The 26870-nt window shown below is 34.6% G+C and overlaps 1 protein-coding gene across 3 annotated transcripts in view; it reads right to left on the bottom strand.

Annotated features, from left to right (window-relative positions):
* Positions 1 to 1632: 1632 nt before the first annotated feature.
* Positions 1633 to 26870, bottom strand: part of LOC118199482 (techylectin-5A-like) — a 30983-nt gene continuing 5745 nt past the window's right edge. For 2 of the 3 annotated variants that reach the window (XM_035371356.2, XM_085811311.1), the window contains exons 2-5: positions 21240 to 21408; positions 12356 to 12461; positions 3130 to 3294; positions 1633 to 3014 (exon numbers count right to left, since the gene is read on the bottom strand). In XM_035371356.2, the coding sequence (XP_035227247.1) occupies positions 2722 to 3014; positions 3130 to 3294; positions 12356 to 12461; positions 21240 to 21408 (733 nt within the window). In that variant the 3' untranslated portion in view covers positions 1633 to 2721. The remainder of the gene's footprint in view (positions 3015 to 3129; positions 3295 to 12355; positions 12462 to 21239; positions 21409 to 26870) is intronic. The other variant, XM_085811312.1, reaches the window with a different exon arrangement.

The raw sequence follows: 26870 nt of genomic DNA, 5'->3' as shown, positions 1-26870 counted from the left end.
AGAACAGAGTAAAGTACTCGTTTTCCCAAAACGGGTTGCAAAAGGATTTAAAATGGATTCAGAAGAGATTTTTTTCGTGACATTTGTACGTACGTACATATGTATGTATGTATCTCACATAAATCAAAGACGAGTAGCCTCAGAACGTTTAAAATTTATATATAGGACTGCTATAACATGCAGTTGTGCACCTCCCTTTTTGGTTGCAATCGGCCGCACCAAAAGTATATACATATATATATATATATACCCACTCTGTTACTCAATTCCGTGACCTCAGTTCTTTTTATTCTTTTATGTCGGTAAATTGTGCATTTTTTCTTTAAAAATGGTTGAATTACGTTGCTCTTTACCTTCCGGTTAAATTTTTTATGCCTCTAATTAATCTGCATGCTGTAGTTGTAGCAGTAATCAACAATTTAAAATTTGTTTAAGTTCGGCTAAGCCTAGTTTTTTACCATGGCTGTCATATTTGTTTCCATTTGAAACTTAGCAGAATAATGAATTAAGTCAGCTTCTGCACATTCAGTGTCTTTTTGACGAGTGGGACCAAAAGTAAACTTTCAGTTTTGTTCATTGAACAATGTGCCTTGTAATATTTTGTTGTTTAATAAATAAATGTAATTATTGTTGAAGTGGCAACGCCATATTTGTGTTAAACCGTTACTCAGCAACGTGAGATATTGTTTAAAAAGATTAGAATTCTGAAGATTTTACCAGCTAGGAGTAGTATGAAAATTTTGCCACTTAAGAATTGTATAAAATTTGTCTATCACCGTGAACTAGAAATAAAATTTATGTTCTACTAAGAAGATTGTCTGTTTTGTAAATTACTACAAAATACATTACAGCCTTCTTGACCGATGGCCGAATTTCTTGTTTTGCCTATAGACTGATTTAAATTGTAAAAACTGTGTTTAACTATTTTAGCTGTATATGGTGTTTTATATTTTTCGATATCTTTCCGTTTTTAATAAAGATATTTTGAGGTTTTATGTACTTTTGCCTTACCTGGAAGTCAAAGCTGTATTAGTTGAATGAGAAATATATGTCTAATTAAATCTGAGGAAATAAGTTTAATTGAAATGCAGGAAAAAATGCATATAATTTAATATTCCGTACAAGGTAGTCATCAGATTTTTATTTAAAAGTGATTGAATTATGTTGTTCTTGTGTTCCGGTTAAGGTTTTATGCCTTTAGTTAATATGCATGTAATAGCTGTAGAATTAGCAGCAATTTAAAAGTTTTACATGGGGCTAACCCTAACGAGGCCGCCATTTGTTTACGTTTAAATCTCTTAGTAAAACAGTTAATCAATTTAGTTTGTGCACCAACTTCAGAGTGTCTTTGCCGAGTGGGACCAAAAGAAACCTTCAAATTTGTGCACCGAAAAATCTGTCTTTCTGCCTGCTGGCCGAATTGCTTGTTTTTGCCTACAAATTCTAATTTTAATTGTAAAAAACTGTTTCTTCTTATCTACATTTAGTGTTTTATGTTTTTCTCTATTTTACGGTTCTTAATAAGGTCTTTTCAGTTTTTACACACTTTTGCCTTGCCGCAAAGTGAGAACTGAATTAATTGAATGACGAATATATCTCTAATGAAATTCGAAGAAATAAGTTGAAATGAAATCCAGCAAAAAACGTGTATAATTTATTAGACTGTACAAGGAAATCATGTAGTGTCCACATCAGATATTTTATTTAGAGAACCAGTAGTAAAATTGGAACAAACATGTATAAAAATTGTTTTTGTTCATTTTTTTAAGCAGTTTACCTTATCCTGCAAACAAACATTGCATGATAGGCAAAAAACTTATGTCATTTTTGAAATCACCATCAAAAACTCCATAAAAAATCACTTGACAAAAATAAATGTTTTATTTTGTTTTTTGGAGATCTGCGTAATCATTTATTTTACTGCCGTTAATCACTTGCTATTTGATGTCAGAATATTATTCTGGCATGAAATTTAAAACATTTAAGTGACCCTATAACCAAAGATCTTCTCATCAGCTACATATTGAAGATAAGTCAAATAACTAAAGCAAGGAAATGAAAATACTGCATTAAATATATCAATAGCGAAATTTAACTTATTACAAATTCCATGTCTTACAGGTGTTGTAGAGACATTAGGATTTTTTGGAAGCAGGAGAGATGAACAATTTACAAAGCCTTTGCCGGAAATCTAACCACGCACCTCTGAAATATCGGCTCAGTGTGCTGACCTCTACACCAAGAAGGCACGCTAAGAAGACGGAAGAAATACCTTATATATTCCCCCTTTTTAAAGGGAGGACTGGGGTTTTTAGGGAACCCAATCGTCAAATCCTGGGAGAGGAGAATCATCATCCAACACCCTTTTAGTTCGGGCGCCACTGTACAGACATTAGGATTTTTTGGAAACAGGAAAGATGAAAAATTAACAAAGCCTTCTGCGGTAATCGAACCACGGACCTCTGAAATACCGGCTCAGTGTGCTGACCCCTACACCACGAAGGCACGCTAGGAAGGTGGGAGAAATATCTTATAGTGTAAACTATCTCATCTTCTGACACAGTAAATACAAGTACAGAAATTGAATTTAGATATAACTATGAATTTTCTTCCTAAAATAAAAGTGGACGAAGACATTTTCGCCACTAGAAGTAATTATCAAAACGAAAAAAAAAATTTTTTTGGAAGCATAACTAAATGTTCTTGAATAACTTCTGCTTTCTATTGCGGTGTAACTGGTATTTCAAATTTGTCTTTTCGATTGTAATCCATTGGGCGTATTTTCATAACTGTGTCTTTCAAAGAGTAATACTGTCCACGAAATGAACTCCACTCTACTCCATCAGCATAAGATTTATGGGCACCTTTTAGGTACCATCCGTTCAAATTAGAACCATGGCAACTGGTGTACCACCAAGCTCCTTTGAACATCTCTGCGCAGCTCTTTTCATGTTGATCATTATCTCTATCTTTGGTGCTGAAAGGGACACCATTTACGAAAGAGAAGGAATTACCTGCAAGAGAGAGACATATCAGTTAATCGCAGTTGTCTTTCAGTGAGTAAATTAATAGTTATTGTAAACGCAAATAAGAAGCTGGTACTGCATTTAGGGCACTGTGTTTACTTACCAGCTGTTCCCCTATACCCCTTCACATGTGCTGTATATTTATGAGGTTCATCGTCAATCCAAAACCTGTCGTAAGTTGCATACGTTGTATTACCTTCCCAATCAGAAAGAGTGAATTTGATAACGCTTGCTCTTTGGTTAGTCAAAGCAAAAATATTATCATTGCCTGAAAAATAACAAATTTTAGAAATAGCCGCGAACCCATCAATTGCATTATTCACTTTCGTGACGTATAAAATTAATTTTGCAACTTACAGAACCCATTACTGTTTCATTTCGTAAGTTTTATTATTGAAATTAGTGAGTTATTTATAATTTCAGACATTACTGCGTACAGACTTTAGATTAATTGGAAGCAGGAGAGATGAAAATGAGCAACTCCCTCGCCGGGAATTCCTGCCAGCTCTCATAAGCTTGTAAGTATTCGCCTTTACGTTATTGCTGCTGACATTTAAATTTGGTACCGTTTAGAGTTCTGAACCAGCTTAGATTTATATTTGATTGTGCAATCTTTGACTATCAGCCTACATTTTAAATTTAAAATTAACTGTTAATTTAGGTTCATTGCCACAAGTGGTGGTTAATTTCTGTTACCATAAGACGTGCATTAAAGTTCGTTTTTAATAAAAAGGTTGTTTAAACCTTTTAAATTCTTTGCTGTTACCTCAGACACAGCAATAATTCGCTTTAAGTCTGTTAGGATTTTGCACCTAGTTTATGCTTCCAAAGCAAGCCAGACGCTACAGTTTCTTTATAAATCATTTGATTTCTTTTAATATTGTTCAAAAAGAGTTTGTTGAATGTTCAATAACTACGGTTTTACTTTTCAATGGAATCGTTCAAAAGCAATTTTTCCGAATATATACATAAAATAACAACATCTGAGATGTTATCCAAAGTTGCTTTAAAATTATTTTGCCGTAAAACCTTTGTTTTAACGAATATCTTCATCAAAACGTCTTCTTTAATTCTTTACTCAAAATAACTGCTAAAATAATCAAGTTATTCCGATAGTGGTTTTCAGAGGTCTTGGAACCTTTGACATTTAATGTAAGATATTAATGGAATTGAGGAATGAGTTTTCTGTGCTAAATTCTAAATACAACAAAACGAACTTAAGTATATTAAAGTCAGGTTTTAGAAAACTGAAATACTCTGAAGTGCCACTGAATCAGGGACAGCAAGCCAATGACGAGTTGGGCCTCCTCTGGCCTTAATAACGGCTGCTACACTTCAAGGTATAGATTAAAGAAGTTTACGAAAGCGTTCGACGGTAAAGCCTTGCCAAACATCGGCTAGAGCTGTCCATGATTCAGGAAGGGTCTCTGGTATTGTGGGATGTGCTTTCACACCTTTCTCCAAAGTATCCAGAAGGTCACAATAGGATTAAATCAGGGCTTCTAGGCAGCTAATTCCTGACAGAAAACTCATCCAGCCAGCCAGTAGCCAACCGGGGCCTGTGAGATGTGCAGTTATCTTGATGGAACGCTCCATTTTCGTGTGAATGGCAGAAAACCATAAATGGATGAAAGTGATCGCCCAGTAACTCACCACAACGTCCTCATGTAAGCATAAATACATATACTGAATCGCATTGAGAGAGGTTAGTACAAGTACCAAAGATCTCATACACTGCGAAGAGAAAACACTCCATATCATGACTGAGTCGCCATGGCCGCGTACAGTTGAAACCTGCCGTGAAGGATCCAAGGCTTCATGAGCCTGACACCATATTATCAGACTCTTATCGGCATTAAATAGTCGCAATCGAAACTCATCACTGCATGATACTTGTTTTCAGTCCTCTAAAGTCCATTCTGTGAGTTGTCTTGCCCAGGCAAGACGTTCCTCCCGATGGCGTGCATTGAGCAATGGCATTCTTGTGGGTCTATGGCTTCAAGGCCCAAACAGTGAAGCGAACGTTATGTGATCTGTTTACTGACTGCACGACTGGCGCCCTGATTCAGCTACGTGGTAATTTGAGCTATGTATAGCTCCGCTGGCAACATACAATACGGCTAAGCTGTCTCACCTCATGCTCGTTCAAGCTTAGTTGTCCTTTGCAGTTTGCCGGATCACTAGCATTTTTCCTACCGTTCATTATATTCTCGATATACTCTTGACATGTCGACCTTTAAAATTCTAGCTACCTGACGACTTCGGAAATTGAACGGCCAATGGGCCGAGTGTCTACTATTTGTCCGCTGTCGAAGTCGTCTAAATAATCGTCTAAATCGAAGGCGTCTAAAGTTTTACCCATACTAGCAGTTGAAACGACTGATTAACATCAATCTACTAGCTATATATGCAGTTAACCACAGCGCCCTCATGTGAGCATAAATGCGGCCCAGCGCACACAAATTTTCATAGCCAAGTCTATTCCTAATACAGCGGCACTTTAGTGTAAAACATTGCACCCACGAGTAATAGTATATTTTTGTAATTTAGCACTAAAATAAGTTAATTGCAGACAACTTTTTTTATCTGTCAAAGTAGATCAACTAAATTTTAACTGTTTCCATTCATTCAATTGTTCTCAGTCTTTAATTGATTCAACAAACTAGTAACCATACTTAAAGCCTCGTACATTACTAACGTAATTAAACGGCATCTCAATGACAACTAGAATTACGTAGGCCGAACGCCGAATATTAAACAGCAGTGAGCAACTTTAAAAACAGCATTAAACAGTACTAACTTTATCTCGTATATCTCCAGTTGAAAAACAAGTCATTTTCTGTGTTCATTAATATTAAATCATCTATCAGAGAAAATGAATGCAGGAAAAGGAAAAAAACGCTCAATTGAGACTGAATTGTTTCCGGTAAAAAGAGATAAAAATGAAAGCTAATTGTTTATTTTTAGAACAGTACATCGGTCCGTCCCTCCTTCCCTAGCTTTTTCCTTGATTTCATACTCTAAGTTATCTCTTCCACTCTAGCTCACTTTCTTTCTCCATGCGCATATTTTTCAATCATCAAAATTTTATATGAAATTAATTCCTTTTCTTGAAATAATATCCACCACTCCTTGGTCGTGAAGTATTATTTACTGGATTAAAATAACATCCCTTTTTTCCTTTATTGATAATTTTGTGAGGTTTTCTTTTATTTAAATGGGCATCTGTTTTATGTTTTTAATCTTTACTGTCACTTATCTCTTTTTGCTTTTCCTCCAGAATGCAAATTATTTAGCGTGTATTTAAGTAAAGATTTGAGATTGTTAAGACAGAGCGTGTTCTGCCTCTTTAAAGCCACATTACTAGGTTTTCTATTCTAAGATAAGACTTCCTATCTTCGGCCTTGCATTATACTTGCCCATAGTTAAATCCAGGTCGGTGTAGTCCGAGTTAACTTGCAGAGGTTGCTTGGTTGTTTCGAAGCAGGAGACATGAAAACTGACCAGTGCTTTTCCCGAGACTCGAACCTCGGACCTCTCGAATACAGGCCGAATGTGCTGATCATTACACCACGAAAGCATGCTAAGAAGGTGGGACAAATACCGTATATACTCCCTCTTTTAAAAGACGACTGGGGATTAGGAAACCCAATCGCCAATTTCTTGTCGTGGAGAATCATCATTCCTCACCTTTTTTACTTCTGACGCCACTGTTGAGTCATTAGGACTTTTCTGGAAACAGGAGCTGTACGAAATGAGCAATGCCCTCGCTAAGACTCGAACCTCGGACCTCGCGAATACGCGTCGAGTGTGCTGACCACTATACCACGAAGGCATGCTAAGACGGGAGAAATACTTTATAAACTTCGCGATAGATTACTCTGCGTATCCTTTGGCTATTAGTTATTTAAATTAAGCTTTACATTTGAATGTCTACCTTGATTTCTGGTCATAAATTTTGACGGATTTGTAAGCACCAGGTATGCTTTCTGATCATCTTATCTAGTTTAAAAGGTCTTCTACACCCTTTACTAGCGTCTGATGTATTTTCAGATATAGCGTGAGTCGCTTTACTTCTATCAAATGTTTTGGCCACAGGTTACAATAGTGAAAGACTTCAAATCTCACAATGTAAACAAGGTTTAGAGACGATCAGCTAAATTTCATTATTACTACCATTTCAATTTTTACTAAGCTTCTTCTTACACGCCTTTTCGCTAAGCTTGTCTTAGAAAATGCTAGACAAAATCCAAAATTTTTATTTCTTGCGAATAAGTGAAATTACATTTTGATGTTTAATGAACATAACTGATAAGATATCGACATGATGAAGCGTATGGAGGAGAAATCACAAATGAAGCATCAGGGATGCAGTGCGAAATGATTTTAACAACATTTTCAAATTTCATATTTTTAGTGTGCCTTGTTAATGTACTAAATTTCATCAGTTCACCCGTTCAGTGAAAGGAGTTTCACCTTCATGTTTTCAGTGTGCTTAATTTCATCAATGTAATATGTAATTGACTTGTAAGTTAGATAGACATACCTCGCCATTTGACAACAGGAAGTATTAATAAAGGAACTATTTTCTCATACAGATGGATTCTTTAAAATTTGGTGGTTTCTGAATTTCATGCATTTGAAATGAGTACACTTCATTTCAAATGCATGAAACTCATTTATAGCCGAAGGGTTCACTTCATAGCCCTCGTTGGCAGATTAGTTAAATTTTTCATTTCCCAACAAGCTATATTATATAAAGCATATTTTATCACTTATACTTGGTCAGTTTTGAGACGTTGAATGAAACTTTAAATACCATTGGCAGAGTAATCAAGAGGACCAGAACTTTTCTATAATAACCAATAACAAGATCGAAATGTTGAATAGTCGTATATGTTTTTAACCCTCTGAACGCCATGACGAGTTTATCTGGTCATGAGATTTTTTTTGTCACAATGTAAGGTTTATCGTAAGTTTATAAGAGTTATTTTTAAGTTAAAGCTCCTTTCCTATCTCTCATAATTTCAGTTTGCAATTCCTTACCAGAATGAGTTTTTTGAATCGCGTTAAATCCAAATGAGACGGAGTAGTCAAGACGAATAAGTCAGAGTTCCACTGACTTCGGTAAAAAGAATTCAATTTTCTGAACAGCGCGCGTTTTCCTTTTGGCTACTACGCTCGGCCGTATTACGTGCCTTTGATAGCTTCGCTAGCTAATTTCATATCAGAGGCCGACTAGTTAGAAATTGTGTTAGCTTCGGCTAAATCTCTTTACTTAGTCATTAATTAAGTTCTTATGTCTTATATTTCTAAGCTCAAGCCCAAGTGTACTGTACACCGTTAGTTTGAGCAATAAAGGGTAATTAATCCTTTTCGAGTTTTACGTTTCTGCTTCTTGACTTAAGTGATTATTCGCTTAATAATGCACTAGGTTCCTCCATACTTGGTTAGTAGATAAAAGGGAGGATCATTACAACTTGGTATATATTATATTAAAATGTATGATATGTTATCTTAAAATATATGATATTTTGTTTTCTCACCTTAATTTCATCATAATAAATATAAGTTAATGAAAACAGAACCAAAAATAAGAAAAATTTACAAATTTAGCTAATAAAAGCTCTTACAGTGTAGGTCTTCAGGGTAGATCCATAAAGCCTGGCTGCTCAGAGGGGTCTAATTTTGATAAAACCATTATAGTGCTTGATAAAAAATTCACTGCCTGATAAACCTAAAATTGTGTTTTCTATCAGAATCTTTGTCTACTCGTTAGATGCATTTATATCTTTTTTAATTATTTTAAGTTTCCTCTGAGTAATGTGTAGAGATATTAGATTTATTTCGAAGAAGGAGTCATGGAAAATGTGCGATGCCCTAAACGGGACTCGAACCACGGACATCTCGAATACGCGCCGATCGTGCTGACGACTACACTACGAAGGCATGCTAAGAAGGCGGGAGAAATACCTTATGAATATACTTTCTCTTTTTATAATTCAAATGAGTTACGGTTGGCTAAATTAGATTATTATAAAACTTCTTTTTTCATTTCCTTTTAATCGCAAGTCTAATATACGAATACCGATTCAGTGGAATGTTTGGGGCCCAACAGTGGCCGAATAATAAAGTTTCTGAACACTGGTAGTTCGATCCCATGTTTGAATTCCGTGAACGGGATGACTGCATGGGCGTTTTCGTGGTTTTCCCCATGTTTAACCTATATACGAGCCTGTTTCCTTTAGAAGTTTCGCCACGAATGCATTCTTTCCCTTCGGCAGATAACCCTAGAGACTTTGCCGTAGTCACATAAACCAAAACCGATCGAATGTTTGGAGCTGTTTGCATTTTCGTAGTGTTCTGATAACTCCTTCTTACGTCATCCTTATTTACCCAACTGACGTCGAATAATTAATTACCTTAGCTAGTCCTGAAGTCCATGCATTTCAAGACAGGTTGATTATTTAAATGAAATATATAAATTAGAACGCAATTCAAGATCGAGTAAAGATTTCCCCAAAATAAAGTTATTTGTTTACATTCCACCTTATGAAACATTTAGTGTATTCGTAAACTACATCATATATGGTTTATTAAAAGATGTAAACAAACAGAAAGATTCAAATCATTCTTGCAAACGAAACATTTCTATAGTTCTTAATTTCCACAATATCTGAATGATAGTTGCCATTCTACTAGGTTTCAGCTGCCTCTGAAGAATAAAAAAAACTCTTGCTAAGAATTGTAATTTTACGGGTTTCAGTACCTTTCGTTGTTATCACTGTCACTTGTCTGACAGTGAACGAACGACATCCCACAAATACCACATACCATCCTAGCTATGTATGCTGATGACACAGCAATTCTATCTCAAAATGCATCTCACGACTAAGTCATCCAAGCACTACAGAATAACATCCACACACTGGATGTCCTGGCTCCTGGCATGGAAAATAAAGATCAATGTGGAATCAATGTGGAATCAAAGTCGGATGCAATACTTTTCACAAGGAAAACGAATATCGACCACAGCATCCATGTTAACATGCATAATACCCCAATCCCATGGACCAAGCAGGCCCGATATCTTGGTATTACTCTCGATCATTGCTTATCGTAGACCCCACATATCACACAGCTTCGAGTGCGTAAACGTACACTCGTTCCCTTAATTGCTAGAAACAGCGTTCTATCTATTGACAATAAATTACTCATTTACAAAGCCATGCTACATTCCATTATTACTTATGCCCTGTCTGGGATTATGCAAACGATACTGCCATCAAAAGATTGCAAGTTTTGCAAAATGTTATGTTAAGACAAGCTGTGGATTGTCCGGGGTTCATTAGGAGCTTGGCAATCCACAGAGAATTTAATATCCCTGAAATTCAAATTTATATGGCAACTCTTGACGAAAGATTTTTTAGCAAAATGTCTCAAGTTCATAACCCCACAATTCAGATGTTAAATTATGATTATAATGATGGGGTGAAAAGAAAAAGACCGCTTGCGGTACTCAGACATCTCTTATAATTAATTTAAACATCATGTGAACATGATTTAAATTTTAAAATATAATATATATATATATGTGATGTACCAGCTTTTGTCCGAAATAAATAGATTGATGAAGAAATATAAATGTAATCGTAGCTTAAATTATCAGACGATAAGTTTAGAAAACAGGATCCATTTATTATTATTCAGGAGAAATAGCAGTTACAAAATCAGATATCCGGAGTAAATAAAAAGAATTACTAATAACTTTTTGTATGAAGTTTACTGCATCGTGGCATTTAAGAAAAGCCCCCGATATTCCTTTGCGAGTCCTTTTATAGCCTCTAGAAAGGCGGAGCTTCCAAGAAATGACGTCAGCCTCGTCAGCCAATCCAGTTCGCTTTAAATATTTCCAGAACATTCTAAAACTGTACGTGTAGAAAAGGTGGGAAAAAACAACTTGACTACGGGGCTGTGGATTTAATTCCACGTACTTTCAAATAAGAGAACGTCGCCATTATAAATGAAAAGAACATACAGTTAGAATTTTAAGTGTATTCTTTACTATGGAATTTTATCATTACAAATGTATATATATATATATATATATATAATTAAAGAGGTAGGTAGAAAGTACTGTATAAATATATATATATATATATCATCTTTTTCCATGATTATCTCATGTACCTCGAATATTATTATGCCTATTTCATATCTCTATGTTTATACCCATGTACTTACTACTTTATTATGACCATTTTGTATATATCTATGTCACTTCATTTGTCATTTATGTGTAACTTTCGCACATCTTTTTGCTAAGTATAATGTCGTCAGTTAGAATTATCTATGTACTTATGGCGCACATACATTCTCAGACTCTGCTGCAATCACTGGCATTTCTTTTTGCTTTGCACTGTACCATTCTCTTCTTACTCACACTTGACTCCGCCTGATTTGGTCGATCGGCTACAGCCGTAGCACATTGGTCTCTGTCGACTCTCCAATTTATTCGTCAAGGACGTTCCTACTTGTGCCCATCTGTGCATCATCGTGCTTTTCATTTGCAACTACATTTACGATCTTCGCATACCTTCGAAGCATCACTGCTAACTATCAGTTACTCTAGGGTAGCGCCGAGAGCGCGGGTAGCTACTTGCGAACAAATGTTTGTCTGAGCCGACAGTAACATCAGAACAAGCCCACGGAATCCGTCGTAGCATCTAGTGTAAGACTGCACCTGCTGTTGGCGTGGGCCTTGAGCACCAGGTGACAGTACGACTTTGCTCAGTTCCACCCCACCCCCGAATTTTGACGGGGAGCACACCTTAACGCCACCGAGGAGGCTTCCTACCTAAGGCGAAAACTGAACGGAATAATGCCTGCTCGGTGGAAAATCTAATAACCAACAATCTCCACCAAGGGTGGGCAGGGTCGACAGATGAATGAAATTTGTTGCGCAGTTAGAGAGAGAAAATAACACATCGTGCATACAATGCATCGACTGATTCATTTTAGAAATTGTAAGAAGGTCGAGCTCGAGGTTCTCCCCCCCCCTGTCTTTCCCTACCTCTCGAGAGGACTTTCGACTGGCCGCATATTTAGAGTGCTGCCATGCCGCATAGACATTGTACATTTACAAATGCCCATGCCTTCTCCGGGACTCCAACCCGGGCTCTTCGGTACGGCAGTCAGCATCTCTAACCACTATTCCGGTTGGGCAGCCTCAGTAACGTTTTCTGAGTGTAAGAACCTATATCCCTATGCACAGAACTCTTATAAATCTAGAAGAAAACTGAAAGTTAAAATCCGGCTGCATTACTTACCGAGCCAAAAATCTTTACTCTGATCTCCGAAACCATTTTTGTAAGCTTCCCAGTCTTGATAAAAGTAGTCCTTTTCACTGTCAAAATCACCTCGTCTCTGAATAACCTAGTGAATATAAAATGTATTAATGTTTCATTTCAACTGCAAGTAATTTGAGATTCCAGTTGATAGGAGTATTAATATTATAAGGTTGTAGAGTAATTGTCCTATGAGTTATACGTTTCTAGTTGAATTTTGTGTCCTCGACAATTAGACCTTGAGAAGAGTATAGCGACTATTCGCTGTTCTTCTTACAACGACAAAACCCAAAGAAGGGTTAAAATACCCTTTTATTCAACTCAAAGAATAATAACAATTGGCCTCTCTCAGGTTTACATTCGGCTCTCTCAGGCCTCTCCGTGAGCTTTCACTTCAGATAGAAAATAAGAAACTAACTCATTCTATAGAACTAAAACTTAGCCGAAGCTGTACAGAAATAATTATCTGAGTTAGCCCTCATTTAAACCTCACCGGCGAATACCAACAGGCATGTAAGACTACGGCCGAACATAACAAGATAAGCTTAAAGCAACGACGTGGACAGACGGCAGAACATGCTCTATTGACAACTTCGGAGCTCTTCTACGGAAGCGTTTGAACTTCCCATTAAATACTGGTTCTAACTCATTTACATCAAATGCGATACTGAAAATTCATTCTGGCAGGGAGTTATGAGAGGAGGAAACAAGATAATAAAGGAAAGGGTTTCAAAATTAAAAATAACTATTAGAAAATTAATTCAACTTAATATAGTTTTCTTTTAAAATATATATACTAAAATTTGGAATAGAGTAAAGTTAATTTAAAGTGACAGAAAATATGGTTGAAAAACAATAATCATCTAAACTGGTTTTCCTTCTTATTTAAAAAATAAAACATTGAAAATTTTCCTAATTAAAGAAAGATTGAAAAAATATAGTTTAAAAAACATTATAGTTTTTCTTTCTGTTATCGGGACCGGATCCAGAAATCTATCTATTTGCGCATATATGTAGGTATGTATATTTGTAAATGTGTGTGTACACACACTTACATACGTACATACATATATGCTTGCATACATGCCCACACATATACCTACATACTGCATGCATATATGACACATACATATCTACATACATGCATACATTCAAACACTTTTGAGTGCGGTCCCGATAACCGAAAAGTGCCAAAAACAGCTGGGGAATTTCAAATAAATTTGAATATATTTCAATAATAACGAAGCTAAATAAATTTGCTGCACGTAATAGCGTTATTAATGAGACAGCTAATCTTTTATGAAAACTTACGTTACTAGAAAGTTTGCTTGGTATAACCCATGAAACGGGGCCTGCTTCTTAAAATCATTCACTGTTCATTGTTTATTAAATCCACTCGTATTTTTAGCTTAATTTTTCTGATAATTTTCTAAAGCTTTTTCTGTTCAACATCTTTTATCAAATCATAAATTCTAATCTGCCTTATATATCACAATTATTGGGAAATTATGGAACACTGAAATTTAAGATTTTAAATTATTCTTTTACGGAATTACGGGTACTGATCAATATATGTACCATATTTTACATTGGTCAGTATCTGATATAGCATGAGATCCACAGATGTACGATGTACTTTTCAGACTAGTTTAATGGAAATGAAGTTCATATCAACTTTAGTTATGCTAAAACAATCCTTCAAAAATGTGTAATTCCAGGTGTTAATATTTTTTCATCCAAGGATATTTAAGACAAGGTCTTTCCCAATTGTAAATTGTGATCATACCTCAATAAGACTTCAAGCGACTTATCGCTAAGTCTTAATGATACTACAAAGACTTAAGAATGATGCAAAACTAAAATAGATGAACAGAAGATACACGGCATGCTTACAAATCATCCAGCAACTGTGGCGAGAACTCTGTAGCGACATTAGGTATATTTTTTGAAGCAGGAGACTTGAAAAATCAGCAACACCTCCACCGGGAATAGAACCAAGGACCTCTGGGATACGCGCCCAGAGTGCAGAGCACTACACTACGAAGGCACGCTAAGAAGGCGGGAGAAATACATAACTCAAAACAGAAATAAATTCAAGATGCGAAACTAAATCTAGATATCTAACAGCCAAGTAAGAGTAAATTATAAAGTAAATTAATCTCAAAATTGCCCCTAAGATTTTCAAAGACTTGAAATTACTATTGGCAAGTATAATGCACGGCCGAAGACAGGAACTCTTTCATATTTCAGAATAGTAGTCCTAGCAGTGTGGCCTTCCACAGGCAGAACACGCTCTGACTTAAAACTCTGAAACTCCACTTAAATACACGAGAGCTAATTAGCATTCTGGCAGGAAAACGGAAGGAGAGAAGTAACCGTAAAGATTCTGAATATAAAATAACTTATTAAACAAATTAAATAAACCTTATTGTTTCATAAGAAAAAATTGAATTTAAATAAATTTAATTTAAATACAAATTTAATTAATTCTTTGCGCCATTGCTACAAGGAATGAAATTTAAATTTAAATAAATCTAAATTTCAACAAACATGTATATACGTAAAAAAGCAAATTTAAAGTTAAAAAAATTTTAAAATGTGCAAACATATAAAAGATTTAATTTTCGAACTAATCTACAATATCATTTAAATTCAGATAGCATAAGTAAATCAAGTGCAAAGCCAAACCATGAAAATAAATTCACCAATTTAGTAAATTAAAATTAATCTAAAAAAAATTTTTTTTAATGCATAAGTGAATGACTGTTGAGCAGGCAGGAGACAGACTTATCAAGGAGAAGTTGCCTCCAAACCTAACTCTCCAATCATTCAATTCGTGTTTCGTCATTCATGCGGGCAAGGGTAAAAGTCAAAACCAAAAGTAAAGAGTGAAGAATGTCCAAAAAGAAATATCAATAAAGTGGTACCTTTAGAAATTAGCTAAAAGGAAAAAGTTCTAAAAGGAAAATACCAAAATAGCTGAGCCAATCAAGAGATGTAAGTTTACTTCGCAAATATCATAAAAAGAGTACTAATTGAAGTAAAGTAGAGTTGAGTGGTTATTGTGAATTAATAAATGTAAACTGTTTGTAATGTGAAATGTGTGTTCTGTTGCAAAATTGTGTAAATATTGCAAATAATAACGTTAAGTGAAAAGATTTTTTGTGAAAATTGCAAATAATTGAAAAGTAATTAAGTAAAACTGAAATGTTTTTAAAAAAATTTTAAAAAAGGTTTAAGTAAAATTTAAAATTTTAAAGTCTTAAAATGTCTTTAAAAATGTTTTTTTTTAATTTCCGAAAATTTTTTAAGGAAAATTTTTTTAAATGAATTCCTTAAAAAACCTCTAAAAAATTCCCAGAAATTTCCTAGAAATTCCCAGAAATCTCCCAAAAATTCCTTAAAAAGTTAATCAAAAGTTATATTTAATAAAACAAAATATTGAAAGCTTAATGAACTTGATGTCAACTGGTAATCAAAACTTAACTAAATACTGGCTAAAGTATGGAAAATTAGAAGAAGATTAAAATCTTCACTCAATTCGGGCTATAATTGAGACTTTTGAAAAGAATTGGCCCTTTATTAGTAAAAGGAAAGAATCCAGTATTGATTAAATATACATATTTACAAATTTATTTACAATAAAAATTTACATGATAAATCCTTTACTCTTCTATATCCTCCATTACCCTCCAGCTAAGGTTTAAGGTAATGTTATCATACCAAAAAGAGCTAAAAAATTATAAAGTAAAGTTAATGCCTGCTCTTTTAATATATAAATTAATAAATTTTGGAGGTACTTGGTTATCAACTTGAACATTAATTAGCCTTATTATTTCTTCCTTTAAATCTTCTATTTCAGTACATATATTTTTTATTCTGATTATTTGGCTATGAAACGTGCTTTCTATTACTTTTCTAGAAATATTAGAGTTCCAATTAATTAGCTTAATAGTATGAAAATGGAAATTCCTTCTTTTTATCATAGAATTTAACACAAATTAAATTATATGATAAAAGAAGGAATCTCATTGGTTTATTTAAATTATGTCTAGTTCCTTTTTAGTTTCTTTTTATTTTTAGTTTCTTTTTATTGATATGCATATTCGTGTCGGGGAGGTTCTGTAGACAAGGGTTTCTAAAATACATTGATTTCTAAATTAATTTTTCTAAAAATTCATTTTTTTAATATAATTTTTTTAATTTAATTTTTTTTAAAAAGTTTTATTTAATACTTGACTTTACATGTCATATTTCTCAAAACACTTCATTGGTATTTTCCGTTTAGAACTTTAATTTTAATTGCTAATTTCTAAAGGTACCACTTTATTGGTATTTCTTTTTGGACATTCTTCACTCTTTACTTTTGGTTTTGACTTTTACCCTTGCCCGCATGAATGACGAAACACGAATTAAATGATTGGAGAGTTAGGTTTGGAGGCAACTTTCCCTTGATAAGTCTGTCTCCTGCCTGCTCAACAGTCATTCACTTATGCATTTTTTTTAAAAAAAATTAGATTAATTTTAATTTGCTAAATTGGTGAATTTATTGTCATGGTTTGGTTTTACACTTGATTTACTTATGCTATCAGATTAGTTCGAAAATTAAATCTTTTATATGTTTGCACATTTTTAACTTTAAATTTGCTTTTTTACGTAAATACATGTTTGTTGAAATTTAGATTTGTTTAAATTTAAATAAACCTTACATAGTACATAAATTACATAAGATACATTATATTATTGAGGTAGAGAACCAAGGCTTGTCTTCCAACAGATTTGTTTATGTGTTACTATTAGTTTTAACAATTTATTTTTTATTTACTATTCCTAAATGTGCCTTTATTCCATTGTCCTTGATTATCCCCATACTTCTTTTTTACCTTATTACGCACATTTGTCTGCAATGATACCTATAGTAACATGGAAAAAAATAACCTCCTCTTTGAAATGGACAAGGACATAGTATAATTTTTGTAGTCCCCCTCTGCTAATATACTATATTAAAAATCAGTTATCTGCAGATTTCTGTGTTTCAGTCTGTTATGGGTAGAACTACGATTAATTTTAACATTGTGCTCAGGTATTGGAAAGCCCGTGGACCAATAACTAGCAATCAAAATGCCAAGTAAATAAACATTTGTTGGATTATATAAATGAATATTAACAACTCCAACGTTACTAACATAGTCAATCCATTTTCCCCGTATTTTGACTGCATCGTTAAGTTTAAGGAAAATATTTCTGTGGAGATGTTATTATAATTTTTACGACTTAATTGATCCACACTGAATTTTTCAGCTTTGGTTAAAGCCGCAATTTCTGTTAATCTATTAGATTTTTCCCCCCAGTGGTGGACTGTAGCCATTTGTAGGTGTCGGCCATTACTGAGAGCGGAAGCGATGGTCTCTTTATTATGGAAACACCTAACAGTTGAGCCACCGTTGCCTCCTATAAAGGGACGGAGGAGGCCTTCTCCGGGATTCGAACCCGGGCTCTTCGGTACGGTACTGAGTGTCACAAATCATTTTCCTGTCTGGCTGCAGTACATTAGTAGAACCTTGGAAAAATTAAACAAAGAAGGGAGTCCATTAAGCCTACGTCAGATAATCAGTTTTGAGCAATGGGTTTCAAAGAATTCATAATTTATTTCAACGCAAGCTAAATAAACAAGGCAGGAGCATTTGCCGTCCATTCTCTAATTCGTGAACAAAATTATGTTTGGTTTGCGTTGAATTTCACAAATATCATTTGAAACAGCAATAGCAATTAATTTCGTTTTATCCTTTAGGCAACGGATAATACCTACACTCATGTCCATAAATTAAGGATAATTCGGAGTCACGCGGAAATCGAACTCTAAAATAAATATATCACCTGTAAAATCACTGCACACATCTTCAAGAATCATATGCAGATTTCAGGAAGTAACCAGATGACACCGATGGTACGTCACAATGACGAGAGTGTAAGAGAGTGATATATAAGGAATACAGGTAAAGAAGTAAAATTGTTCGCAGGCGCTTTATAAGCATATTAGTGCAATATCCGTATAGTTACGAAACAAAGGACGCATTTGGATGATTTTTTACGTGGTAGAATTATCAGCCGTCTGGAATGTGGGCGTACCCAACTGGAAGTATCAGACGAACTTGGAATTGCCCAGAGTGTCATCTCCAGGCTTTGGCAACGATTCCAAAATGATGGTAATGTGAGTAGACGTTACAGCACAGGTCGCCCCAGAGTTACAACGCCGAATGAGGACCAGTATTTCGAAGTTACTGCCAAAAGAAACAGGCGGAGCACAGCCTCAGACCTGTCTCGTCAGCTCTCTTCAGCCACTGGTACGGCAATTTCAAGGCAGACCGTGTACAGACGCTTAGGGCAGATTGGTCTATGCTCGTAGACCTGTCAGATTCGTTCCACTTACTGCAACTCACTGTCACATGCGGTTAGCCTGGAGTAGAGAGCATGCATTGTGGACACCGCAACCCTGGGCTTGTGTGATGTTTTCCGACGAGTCCAGGTTTAGCTTGCAGTCTGATTCTCGCCGGACTTTCATATGGAGAGCTCCAGGTACCCGTTACCACCAAGAAAACATCATTGAACGACACCGTTACGGTGGTGCAGGAGTGCTCGTTTGGGGTGGAATTATTATGGGTTCCAGAACTGACCTGTGTGTTCAAATTGGAACCATGACAAGCCAAATCTATCGGGACGTCATTCTGGAACAACATGTACGTTTGTTTCGGGGCGTCATGGGCGCACAATTTGTGTTTTTGGATGACAACGCCCGTCCTCACCGTGCAAACATCGTAAGCGAATGTCTTCAATCGGAGAATATCACGCGTATGGACTGCCAGCATTCTCATCGGACTTGAATCCAATAGAGCACGTGTGGGACATGCTTGGACGACGAATTGCAGCCCGCCAACCTCCTCCTACATGTCTACCGGAACTTCGGAGAGCATTGCTTTTTGAGTGGTGTAATATCCCCCAAGATCAGATCGATAATTTGATACTCAGCATGCCTAGGCGTTGTACGGACTGTATTGCATCGTCTGGGAGACATACAATGTATTAACAATTACACCAACCATGTAATAGTGGTTTTTTGTAAATAGGTTTTTTTTGTAATTGGCTCCAGGGAGAAAAAATCGCTAATGTTTTTAATAATATAGTATACATATATATACATTACATATAGCATCTTTTTTTGCTCTTTACCTTTTGTTTAATAAATAAGCTTTACAAATAAGTTAAATTTGTTTTGCTTCTAACTCTTCCTTTGCCTGATTTTGCATTATCCTTAATTTATGGACATGAGTATATATAATGTGTCTGAAACATGGTATTCACGGTATATTCCATGGTATTCACGTACCTTAAAGCAGTGCCATCTTCACGTAAAGCACTATTGTCAGTGTTCCGCCGTGAGTACAGAAACCTATATTTTGGCAAATTGATAGTTACTGAGTTTATGTAATTAAGGGCCCACAAACACTGCGAAAACCTAGAGACCTGTGATATTATTACGACGCTCTACCTTGAAGTACAATAATAAAAAAAAAGCAAACTGGTGTATAGCTTAGGCAAAATCAGAAGGTTATTGACTAATTTTTGTGTACTTTCTGGAGGTAACAGGATTTAATATATGTTCCAGATCTCTAATTATTGTTGAAATAAAGCAACTTGCAGTAATTAACGTAAGAGTTAGTCTTTGCAAAGATTGTGGCTCTTGCAAAGGACTAAGAAAGATAATTACAGTTGTAGAAGTCGCATCATTGTAGTTCAAAATATTTAATTTCTTTTTTACTTCCTTTTACAAAGTAAAGGAAGTATTGTAATAGCACACAGTATCGGAAATCATATTTCATCCGAAATATCCATTTTGATCGTTCTCAAATCTAGTTGGAAGATTATTTTGTGTAACATCCGTACGTGCTGACAGAATAAATGACTCTTTTTTCCAAAACGGATTGTATAATGGATTCAGAAGTGATTTGTTTTCGTGACGTTTTTATGTACGTATGTATAGCTCAAAAACGAGGGACCGCCGAACGTTGAAATTTTGTATATGGGACTGCTATAACATCTAGTTGTGCACCTTCCTTTTCCGCCGCATATATATATATATAAAGTTTTTTAAATAAAATAAAAGAAAAAAGTTGGAGCTTAAATGCAAGTTTACGATTTCTATCCCATGAAGGTTCTAACTTGTACCTCGAAGAAAGTCGTAACCCAAATGTAAAAATTAAAATATGGAAAGCATTACATATTAAAATGAGAAAAAAATGAAACATTGATCTCCTCAGTTGAACTCTCTTCTATTTCAAACATAACGTTTTGGTTCTGTTTGAAACGTTGAACTTGAATTAAATTAAAATTTTTATGCACCGAAAATTTTGTCTCTGCCCTTTAACCGAATTGCTTCTTTTGGAGTAAAAACTTTAATTTTAACTGCACGAACTATGTTTTATGTCTAAACTATGTTTAACTGTATTTGGTATTCTAGGTCCTGTTTTACAATTTGTAATGAAGATGTTTGAGTTTTTATGTTTTTTGGCCTTGCTGCGAAATGAGAACTGAATTGGCTGATTGAGAAATATATCACTAATGAAATTCGGGGAAACAAAGTTTAAATGAAGTGCAGTAAAACAATGTGTATGGTTTATGAGCCGTACAAAGAAGTCATGTGGTGACCACATCAGATTTTTTTAATAAGTATTCCTAAAAATTACGAGATATGAAAAGTAATTATTATATGGTAGTGTCTACAAAGCAAAAAATATTATCTGTGTCGTAAATTAAAGCTACATCTCGGATTCGCTGATAGAGATCGATTTTGAGAATATGGTATACATACCGTCCAGCCTCCACCATCGTCTTCCATGTCGCAGAATACTTGAACTGATCCCTTGGAAATTCGGTTTAATGGCCAGATCGTGTAAACACTACTTTTGGCAGTTTCATTTTTTGTCTTAATTTCAGCGCAGTCAGTAGGCTTATTTAATAGTGAATCTCTAGAGATGGCACTGAAAGCACAAGAAATTGTAAATTTTCTGAAAAAATTATACAAAATCTCAGTAACTGTAAAATGAAAACATACGAAATTTACTTTTTTAACCCAAGCTTGGTAGAAACATTTTCAGTTTAAAAAACCGAACATTTCTGTACCAAGCATGGAATATATGGCGTTAGAAACGTCTTCGATGCAATAATGCTGCATATATTTATTTTAATTAATGTCAATTAATTATGTTATGAAAATAAAATTAAGATCTAAATTATTAAGAACTGCAGTTACTGTTTTTAAAATGCTCAGCTTATTAAGAAATTACGGACTGATGATATTCGAAAAAAAAAGTTAATATTTTTCATATTTTGTCAAATGAACTCTGAGAATCGGTTAAGCGTAAGCCCACAAGGAAAAAAATCTTCACGAGTTTCGCACTGTAGTAACGAACTGTTTTTTGAGCTTGAACGTTCCCGTAAATAATGTAAAACAAGCACGAAGAAAAACAATGGTCGACGCGGTTTTAGATACAAGATTATCTGAGCCCTATAGAGTAAGTACTTTTACAGGGTAGTTTTAACCCTTCTGTGTGGTTTTTACACATACTTCAGTTGTCACTCTTGAAGATAAACAAGTAGATCTTACAAAACAAGCAGAAAAATTGCCGTTAAATTACGATATCTGGCCGGAAGAAAGAATAAGGTGCGAATTTTTCCAAAAAGTTGATTCCTGTATAGTGGGCATGAACCTGTTTTATGTAAGTTTTCATAAGTTAAGGTCTAGAGAAAAGACTTTCTAATTCTAAGGAAGGGTAAAGAATTCGATCACCAATTTTCTCTGCATTGAGTCAGTTACGGGAATGCCGTTTGCATAGGAAATAGGATCAACACATTGCATTTGTTCAGAAAAATCTGATGAAGAGCTGTGTTTCTGGAGGTAAAAAGTATGCTTATAAGCTTCCATTCAAATAAAAATTTAAATACACCTTTATTTAATTCAAATAACTCAAAATTTCGTAACAAAAATTTACATTAAAGGGCTAAGTGTTCTTCCCTTTAAAGTACTCCTTTAATGTACTGCTGTTTCAATTTAAATTAGAATCAGTGCAGTCTGTTGACGAAATGTAGTTAGAGGCAAGAGCTCTCTATCTTTGGCATAAAAGGAGGGAGTGTGTAACTAAATTAAGGGCAAACATAAAATTGATTAAATTTAATTTATTGCTGCTAATTCAAATTACACCTCTAAAATAGCAACCAGTACCAAAGTTAAATACTCTCTTAATTAATTAACTCCTCTTACTTACTTTAAGAGAGTACTTAAGAACTTAAAAGGGTAGAAATGTATTTTAATTACTTTCGTAAAATTCGTTAGGAAGCAACGCCATTTAACTAATTTAAGTTGAAGATTCCATCTTCATACCTAAGATAAAAGTATTAATTACTGAAAAAAAATTAAACCAAGATTGAAAGCATATTAAGATACATGATAGGTATGTCATATATACACATTTATTGATAAAAACAAATAAAGTTATTGGATACTTTCAAGCAGTATTAATAATATGCTAAAGAAACGGTATGTTGGTAGAATTTATTTTAAATTGAATGACTACGTTTCCCAAAAGAGCAATGTTTAACAGAATTTGACTAAATCTGATATACAAAGTTTAAAATTCAGGATATTTATAGAACTATTCTGAATTTAAAATACTATACAAGTAAAGGAATAAAGCTAAAGATTTTTAACTTACAATTCACTTAGTTTTCAGGCACAATTAACTTACAATTCACTTAGTTAAACTGATAACATTATTAACCGATAACATAATTTATTACCAATGTATTAAATTAGTATACATAGAATTTTTATACTATGTATACAAACGATTCAACGGGTTTCAAAGCACTGTATTTTTAAAGCATTGTATATGCAATAATAACTGATACATGAAAAGGACTAAATTTTCAAGTTTTCCTCACACACTACGACATAACGAATGTGTATGTTCCGTTGGCCACACAAGATACACCTCGAAACAAGTTCTGTTCATAACTTTTGTATCATGGCTCTCCTGTCTCCGCCGATCTGGTTTTCTATGATTTCTTCCTTTCAGTGGACATCAGCGCTGTTTTTTTTTTTTTTTTTTTTTTTTTTTTTTTACGTATTCCTATTGCCAGCAACGCTAGTATAACGGAACGAACGGATAAATGCTACTGTATTGACCGTTAATAAGCGAATTTTACAAAAGGTATGGATCAAACTCTACTACCTATACTGAATATTTATCCTTGAACAGTAAAGCACACATAAAATATTGTTGTGCATCAGGAAAAGACGAGTTTTCCGTTCTATTTAGGTCTCTATCATTTCTGTATCTGCAATACTAGCAGAGCTTAAATTGCACCGGTGCTTCTTAGTTTTTGGATAAATCATAATTCTAGTCGGAGTGCACCAAAGCCTTAAATAAGAAGTCTCCGGCACGTCTTTAATGTAACTGAATCAAAATTTCAGCAAAAATCTGATCTCAAAAATTTTATTTTTAGTAATAAAGTAATATTAAAAATCGACTCTAACGTCTGAATGCATGCTTCTCTTTCCTTCGGAAACAAACCCTTGGATGGAGGTCGAGACTTTTAAGGAAAGAAAAGTCCCCACCCACATGTTAAAGGCTTATTCTCGAGAAAGTATAACGAATTTATGACGGTGGTTAAAGTTTTCGTTTCAGCGCTATTGTCTTCCCGGGGAAAAGAACACTTGCAGAGTTTTGGGGACAGTGTAAACAAAGACAAGAGTTGAAAATGTTGGACTCTTCCTCTTTTTGTTTTCATACCTACAGGTCAAATTTTCTAATTATCTCTTACTGTTTAAAACATTCTCTGTATTTTCATCAGTGACGCTTTAACGCTTTTACCGTTTTTCATTGGTTTCCTGGAAAAAAGGATGGTCTTCATTTCTTTCATTGAGCTTAAAATTAAACCAGGAACTGTTTGAGATATTTCTTATTTTTTGTATGAAATTGCAATTCCAGCCGAAATGCCCAGTAAGTCAATGTCTTTTGCATCTAATGGTTCTGTGAGACTAAAGGTGCATCCAAGAGATAATAAGAGGTTTTGTTAACAATAACAACATTTATTTACAAGAAAATATACGAAAATTTCAATCAATTAGATATATTATTAGGCATCTCTGCCTTCCACGTCTTACACCTTTAGTATCCTGCCTGCCAGTGACTATTAGGACGAACGCAGCGCCCTCTAGTCAGAATGACGCTGGCTGGAAATACGTAATACTCCCCACCTGAACTCACTTGAGTTCACTTAGCATTGAATTTCAACTAAATTTACATTCAGGAACCATTTAAAATTACAAGAATAAAAATATAAATAGCATATTATATCAAATACAAAGCTTCAAAATTATTCAGTGACTTAACATACAAAAACCAATTACACTTTTAACTTCCAAAGAAAATTGTTCAAATATCAAGCATTAAAATATAAGCACAATTAAACTATAATTAATACACAGATAGAACATTAACAGGTTGCAACTCAATTAAACTAACACAATTAAGGATTAATTTCCAAATTATACACAAGTTGTACTGAGCGTTTTATTTGTCCTTTAGGAGTCTGAATAAGAAGAGAACGAACTTTTCCATCTCTTCCTGGATATAGCTCTAAAATTTTTCCCATCATCCACATATTTCTAGGATAACGCTCATCATTAATCAAAACAATATCATTCACTTTAAATGAAACTATTTTACCTGGTTGTGGAGAAATATAAGCTGATCTTAGATTAAGTAAATATTCCTTTCTCCACCTGTTCCAGAAGTGATTCAAAAGTGTTTGCTGATATTTATATTTCTTTACCAAAGAATTCCTATTAACATTTAAATTTTCATTTTTATGTTTTATTACATGTAAAGACACCAATCTTTTACTAATAAGAAAATGAGATGGGGTGAGTGGAGAGGGTTCTGAGGGTTCGTTGTACAGATCCGTGATAGGCCTGGAATTAACCAGAGCTTCAATTTCCGAAAAAACAGTTTCCAATTCCTTCAAAGAAAGAGAGGATCGTCCAACAATTTTCTTTAAGCAGGTTTTAACCGTCCGTATCTGTCTCTCCCAGAAACCTCCCCACCATGGACTTTTTTCAACTATAAAATTCCAAACTATACCTTTAGAAGCAAACAAATTTTTAACTTGATCATTATCTATCTGATTCCACCATTTTTTCAATTCACTATTTGCTTTTTTAAAAGCTTTGGCGTTATCAGAATATATAGTGGAACATAATCCTCGACGAGAAACAAATCGTCGGAATTCTAACAAAAAGGAATCAGCACTTATGTTAAGAACTACTTCTAAGTGGATATCTCTTGTCACTGCACAGCTGAATATAAGTAAATAACACTTTGAATTAAAATCACGAATAAAAAATGGTCCGGCAAAATCCACACCGCATACATCAAATGGTGGATGCTCTTGAATTCTATCAGGCGGTAAAGGGGCAACCACCTGCATTCCAGATTTCACTCTGAATCGTCTACAAATCAGACAGTTATTTAACACTTTTTTCACAAATTGACGACCTTTAACAATCCAGAATTGTTCTCGTAAATGTGTTAAAGTTGCATCAACACCTAAATGGCACATTTTAGTATGAGAATCACAGATAAGTAGTTCCACAAATTTATCATTAGATGGAAGAAGCCAAGGATGTTTGGCTCGCATATCGTTACTTGAAAACTGTAAACGTCCCTTTAAACAAAGTAAGTTATTATCATCAAGTTCAGGATTCAAATTAAATATGCGTGAACTCTTATCGATAGTTCCTTTAGAAAGAAGTTGGGTAACTTCTGTACTATAATGTTTGAATTGAGTAGCTTTGATCCAAAAACGCAAAGCTTGCTCGAGTTCTGGAGCACATATAGGTCCATTTAATTTTGTAGAATTAGGTTTAGAATTGTGCACAAACCTTTTAATCCAAGCAGTAACACGCAGTAATCTACTTAATTCGCTGAAGTCATTAACGTCCAGTAACGACGACATAGGTAAGTTTCCATTAGCTGAACTGGTTACCATGGAATTAACCAGTGCAGTCCGTCGCTCTTTCACTATAACGCGTTCATCACAGATGTCATTAAAATGTTGTAGCGATTCTTTAAGAGGCCACGAGTGAAGTGGTTTAGACAACCAAACAGGGCCTGACCACCACAGAGAACTTGTAAGAATCCTCCTAGCCGATTCTCCTCTAGTAGTAAGGTCTGCGGGATTGTCGGAGCCACTGCAATGGTTCCAACACTCTGGTAGAGTCAGCGACTGCACTTGAGCTACTCTGTTGGCGACAAATGGTTTCCATTGTTTAGAAGATCCTTTCAACCAATGAAGGACGATTTGAGAGTCGCTCCAAAAGAAAATTTGTTTCGCGAAATTAGGAAATAGACCTTGTAAATAATTTCCTAAACGTGCAGCG

Source organism: Stegodyphus dumicola, chromosome 2, assembly GCF_044657685.1.
Source record: "Stegodyphus dumicola isolate Sdum_Otavi_A_Nest chromosome 2, ASM4465768v1".
Classification (NCBI taxonomy): Eukaryota; Metazoa; Arthropoda; class Arachnida; order Araneae; family Eresidae; genus Stegodyphus; species Stegodyphus dumicola.
This window is presented reverse-complemented; position numbering and strand designations above follow the sequence as displayed.